Below are 6,240 nucleotides of genomic sequence, written 5' to 3' on the forward strand. Positions count from 1 at the left end.
TCATGTTTTTCCTTTGTTGTCACCAACACAACAACTCAGAAGGCTTCTGTGACCCCCAAATATGTGGAGATTTCTCCCCACCAGCAAGCAAGAAATTCATTTTGCCACAGACACCAACTGTGTGTCCTCTGATTCAATTCAGACACTACCTGGAGATAGCATCAGGTAAGGACTCAGTCCCAAAAACTGTCCCCTGCCTTAGACACCAGTCACAAGTCCAGATCTCTGGAACTTCTGATAGACTGGCTTTAAATTGAGGCTCCCAAGCCCATCTCTCTCTGGGTTTAATTAATTTGCTGGAGAAGCTCACAGAATTCAGGGAAACATGTTTACTGGTTCATTATAAAGAATATTATGAAGGATACAGAGGAGAGGTGATTAGGGCAAGGTATGGAAGAAGCAGCACAGAATTTCCACACCCTTCCTGGGGCACCATCTTCCAAGAGCCTGCTTCTGTTCAGCTACCTGGAAGCTCTCTTAATCCTGACCTCTTGGGCTTTTATGGAGGCTTCATTACATAAGCATAATCAGCCATTAGTGATCAGCTCGACCTTTACTCCCTCCTCTCCCTGGGTGGTGGGGCTGAAATTCCCAATCCTCTAATCCTGCTTTTGTCTTTCCAGGGACCAGCCCCATTCTGAAGCTATCAGTCAATAGCATACAAAATATTTGGCATACAAAATAACATCATTGGGGAGATTTAGGGATTGTTCACCAGGGAACAGGGTAGAAGAACAAATGCCCATTTCACAGTGTCACAGAGAGGATCCAGGTAAGGGAATATGGAGAGTAAAAGATGGCAGAGGAGGGAGGCCTGACATTGAGGCTGACACCACCAAGGGGTTTGATTCTGGTGCTGACCTGCAGGAGACTGCTGAGGGACAGCTGCCCTGTCTCTGTGCGGCCCCATTCCACATCAAAAAGTTTTCAGGGATGATCTCAGGAACTGAAGCATCTCCTCTGTGCCGTGGAATCACCTCTCAGCTTCACTTGACCAGTACTAAAGATGCCAGCAGCTGACACATCCTCCTTGGCAGCCGAAGCCAGAATGCCACGCCCTCAAGGGCAGCCTGTTGCAGCAAATGTCTGAGCAGGAAAGGTGGACTGGGTCAACTCTCAGGACAGTGAGGCTCAAACTCTTCTCCAGCGTGCCCAGGAGTCATCAAGGCTGCTTGATACAAAAGCAGATTTAGACGCTATGTCCAAGAGACTGCAGCTCTGTGGGTGGGACCGGAGAATCTACATTTTAACAAGCAGTCCTTGCCCTCCCCAACACATCTGACAGGGGTGTTAGATTTTTGGTTTTGTTGTTTATCAGGCAGTTCATTTGGTGGGACTCAAACTACAAATGCCAGCTCCTGGCAGCAGCTGAAATCTCAGCTTAACTATTTTATTTTTAGTTGGGAGTCTGCCCCATACAGGCAGAAATTTGGGCAGAGATTATATCCAGACTTTGGGGTTCCCCTCTCTGTCTCTCCTTTCTAGGACTCCCCCCTTATTTTGTCATTGCCCTGAACTCTGCCCTCTGGTTCTTGAAGCCAGAAGCGTTGCTAGTTTTCTACCAGAGTTCTTCCCACCTCCTAACCCTGAGTTGTAGCCTTGCTTCAGGTGAAAGCTATAAAAATGCTGTTCTCTATTCCAGGAGTCAGCTCCCCGTCCTGAATCTGTCTGCTGGTGTTCACTCTCTATCGTCTTCAGGTTGTTGTTTCTCAATATCGTCCACTTTATAGTTCGCAGCAGGTGGGTTGGTCCTAGTAGGATCTTATTCTGCTGTATTGGAAGACTTTGAGAAGCTTTCTTCTCTAGCGTCCCTTGAGACTTGGCTGGATAAGAGGCTTGCCATGCTAAAGAATGCTTACATTATTTCGGTACTTTACCTTACCATCAGCCTAGTAGGACCATATCTAACAACCTATAGATATTTTACTTTCCTTTAGAAATGTAAATAAGAATTAGTCAATGTAGGAAAATTAGTCTAGTATTTGCACTATCTTTAAAGAATGAGGCCCCGAACTTAGCTGGAATGAAAATACAGTTTGCAGACAACATCTTGTCTGGAAATTGCCATTTTTGTCTATAAAACAGTTTCCTTTAAAGTCCTTCTGTCTTTGGCTTTTGCTGGACAGACCTTGCTTACTCTGCCCACCAGTGACTTCAGAAGCTTGCAACTTTTTCCCTTTCCAGGCTTCCGGAGACCTCTGTCCTCTCCAGGATGATGTCACTCATACTTACATTGGAGCCATGCTGGCTTATTGTCATCTAATAGTCCTACTGCTGTAAATGTTTACTATGCCAACAAAAACAAAATCATTAAGTTCTTAAATTTCTAATTGAATTCTCTTAACTAGGGAAAATTAGCAGGTCTTTAACAACTTCAGATTGTCACAAGCCCTAATATTCTGCATCATTCAAACCCTCAGGGCACCAACTACAGGAGGAGATGGATAAAAGAGTCTGGAAGTCAGAACGATCCTGAGTGATGAATGTTTTAATGTTTTAAAACTTCCATGTTACTCATGAAAGCTATTCAAGGTTCCCTAAAACTAACCCATAAATAACCCTGAGGGTGATGCTCCTGACACATTTCCTCCCTGCCTCTACGTTCAATCCAATCTGAAACAATGAAATGACACTCACAAGGGGTTTATTTGCCACCCAGAGATTGAGGAAGTGGACTCTGGAATGCTGACAATCACTGTCTTGTGACCTGTGCATTGTCACTCTGGCATCTCCTCTCATTTGTTTACTAATCTTTGACCTGTGGCACAGGAGCCAGCCATTAAGCAAGCCTGGTGTTAACACACATACCGATTGAGCAACCCCCACTGTCAGAAAGCATCCGAGAACTAAGGAGGAAAGAACAGGGCTAAACACCCAAACGATGGCACTGAGCCTGGGCCCTTCCTGGCTGGCAGGGAGATCCTGAAGACTCAGAGCCCCTCCCTCAGCATGTAAGCAGTGGGCACTCACTGTACTTCCAAATTGCTCTTTCTAATCTGCTGGGTGGATCAGAATTCCATGTTAAAAGTAATGGCTTCCTGATTCCTAACATGTTTCCTGGTAGAGAGACTGAGCAGCAAAAATCACAAAAAAAACACTTTTAAAATAAGAGCTTTTTAAAAAATATGAGCTTTTATTTTTATTATTTTTGTTTTGAGACTGGGTCTTAGTTTGTTGCCCTCAGTAGACTGCTATGGAGTCACATCTCACAGCAACCTCAAACTCTTGGGCTTGAGAGCAATTCTCTTGCCTCAGCCTCCCAGGTAGCTGGGACTACAGGCGCCCGCCACTATGCCTGGCTAATATTTTAGAGACGAGGTCTTACTCTGGTTCAAGCTGTTCTCAAACTCGTGAGCTCAGGAAATCCACCCACCTCAGCCATCCAGAGTTCTAGGATTACAAGCATGAGCCACTGCACGTGGCAGTTTTTGAAGTTTTCATGACAACTCTAACCATAATGGCCACAGACAGAGCTCTCAAGAAACTTATTTCTATGGAAAAGTGGCAGTTTCCTTCTCTGATAGTAGCTGGGATTAAAGGTTGTCCAATAGCAGTGACCTCACGAGGAGGCTGGCAGAGCATATCTGATTGGGAGGGTGGTATGTGAGGAAATGGAAAGAAGGCCACCTCAGATGACTGGAGTACAATGGCATCCCACTGGTGACTGTAGGGAAAGCACAGTACTCTTGCAAAAGGAGTCACTAATCTCTTATTTCATCCTTAATTATCTGTTCTGTGTACTTCATAAGATTTTGGATTTCATCGTAAAGGCAATATGTGTCTTGGGGAAGTGTAAGGGAAAAATATCTCCAAAATCCATCTCCATTTACTAGAGGACAGTCAAGTCCAGAGAGGTTACATGACTTGCCCAAGATCACACTCCCATTAGAGTTCTTACTCCCTTTAGAGTTCTTTTTTTTAAATTTCAGGTTAATGTGGGGGTACAAATAACTAGGTTATAATGTTTGCATTTGTTAGGTAGAGTCCCTTTGGTGGTTGTGTCCTGCTCCGTATGCCGTATACCCTACATGGTGCCCAATAAGTGGGAGCACCCCAACCCCCCCTCCTCTATTCCCCCTCCCCCCAACTTGAGTTTTTCCTCTTATGTGGTCGTGAATTAGATCGTCTACTGGCTTCACGTTGGCATTGAGTACATTGGATATTTGCTTTTCCATTCTCGTGATACTTTACCGTGAAGAATGTGTGTCAACTCCATCCAGGTTAATACAAAAGATGTAAAGTCTTCAGCTTTTTATGGCTGAATAATATTCCAAGGTATACATATACCACAGTTTGTTAATCCATTCCTGAGTGAATGGGCAGTTGGGTTGTTTCCACATCTTGGGGATTGTACATTGAGCTGCAATAAATAATCTAGTACGAATGTTCTTATGATAAAATGATATTTTCCTTCTGGGTAGATGCCTAATAGTGGAATTTCAGGGTCAAATGGGTGGTCTAATTTGAGTTCTTTGAGGATTCTCCATACTTCTTTCCAAAGAAGCTGTATTTGTAGTCCCACCAACAGTGTAAAAATGTTCCTTTCTCTCCACTATGCCAGCATCTGCAAGTTTGGGACTTTGTGATGTGGGCCATTCTCACTGGGGTTAGGTGGTATCTCAGGCTGGTTTTGATTTGCATTTCTCTAATGATTAGGGACAATGAGCATTCTTTCATATGTTTGTTAACCATTTGTCTTCCTCAGGGAAGGTTCTGTTCATGTCTTTTGCCCTGTGGTAGACAGGATTGTTTGCTCTTTTTTGTTGATTGATTTGAGTTCTGTATAGATTCTAGTCATCAACCCTTTGTCAGATTTGTAATATGCAAATATCTTTTCCCATTCTGAAGGTTATCTATTTGCTTGAATTGTCTTTAGCTGTGCAGAAGCTTTTCAGTTTAGGGCAGTGCCTGTAGCTCACTGAGAAGCTTTTCAGTTTAAGTCCCATTTGTTTATTTTTGTTGATGTTGTAATTGCCACTGAAATCTTCTTCATAAAATATTTCCCCAGTCCAAAAGTTTTTCCCATGCTTTCTTCAAGGATTTTTATGGTTTCGTGTCTTAGATTTATCTTTTATCCATCTTGAGTCAATTTTTGTAAGGGGTGAAAGGTGTGAGTCCAGTTCCTGTCCTTTACATGTGGTTATCCAGTTCTCCCCTTCAGAGCGCTTTTCACTAGTATTTCTTTCTTTCTTTTTTTTTTTTTTTGCAGTTTTTGGCCGGGGTCGGGTTTGAACCCGCCACCTCTGGTATATGGGGCCAGCACCCTACTCCTTTGAGCCACAGGCGCCACCCTCATTTGTATTTCTTTTTTCATAATGTTTCCAAATATAATAAATAACAGTGTAGGGTTGGCCTGGTATATGTTAGAGTGGTCAGAATCTTGGCTGAAAATAATAGGCATGACAAAGGTAGATCGTTTGATTGTCTAGCCAAGTTTTTTTTCTTTTTTCAGTCTTTCATATGATTTATTTTCTCCCTTCAATCATAATAATATAATATCCAAATTCTGTCTTAACTGGTGGGTCTGTAAACACAGGTTTATCCATCCCACTTACAGGCAAGACAAATGCTGCTTCTTGAAAAGGTCCAACCATGGACCTTCTGGTCATCCAACCCAAGTCGCCCCCTTGCCTGGCTTTATCTTCACTATATTGTGCAGCCACTTCACTGAATCTCATTCCAGACTTTAACTTTTCCATGGCTTCCATGATTTTGCCCTGTTTGTCACATAGAAGGTGTCTGACCTTTACTGCATTGCCACCACCTTTGGGACCCTGAGTCTTGTCAGAACTGCCACTTCCAGAAGCTGCTCTCCCTTTCCCTTTTCCAGAATTGGTTTTTCCCTTGGGCAGCATCTTTGAAACTTGTTGTCCAACTCCTCTAGCCAAGTTTTGATTGAGATCTCACTAAGTTGTCAATGCCTTAGCAAGGCAGAATTAGGTATGTTCTGAATGATTACAAGTTCCACTACAATAGCAGGTGCTCAAATAAATGTTATAGCAGTGCAGAGCAAGACTGTATTCCATGCTACAGAGACTTTAGTAAAGACAATGAATAAGGTATAGATGTCTTTCTACAAGGTCATAGCTATTTGGGTTGGGTTTCTACCATAGGTAGAAATAGTTTTAAACTTCTGTTAACTGTACTGCAAGGTAAACATATTGTATTATTGCAGAGGGAGATTTTTTCCTGGGAGATCAGGAAAAAATTGTGTTCATCTTCGTAAGAAATAAAATTCAT

General features: G+C 42.8%; 1 protein-coding gene across 1 annotated transcript; it reads right to left on the reverse strand.

The window, feature by feature from the left end:
• Positions 1 to 5,465: 5,465 nt before the first annotated feature.
• Positions 5,466 to 5,870, reverse strand: LOC128592636 (peptidyl-prolyl cis-trans isomerase NIMA-interacting 4-like). Its single transcript, XM_053600681.1, has one exon. It carries the CDS (start codon positions 5,853 to 5,855, stop codon positions 5,466 to 5,468), a length of 390 nt encoding a protein of 129 aa, XP_053456656.1. The 5' UTR covers positions 5,856 to 5,870.
• Positions 5,871 to 6,240: the final 370 nt, after the last annotated feature.

This window comes from Nycticebus coucang, chromosome 8, assembly GCF_027406575.1.
Source record: "Nycticebus coucang isolate mNycCou1 chromosome 8, mNycCou1.pri, whole genome shotgun sequence".
NCBI lineage: Eukaryota > Metazoa > Chordata > Mammalia > Primates > Lorisidae > Nycticebus > Nycticebus coucang.

Bases quoted from the DNA above. Each gene is read 5' to 3' on its own strand.
- LOC128592636 (XM_053600681.1), bottom strand. From the start codon at position 5,855: ATGCTGCCCAAGGGAAAAACCAATTCTGGAAAAGGGAAAGGGAGAGCA.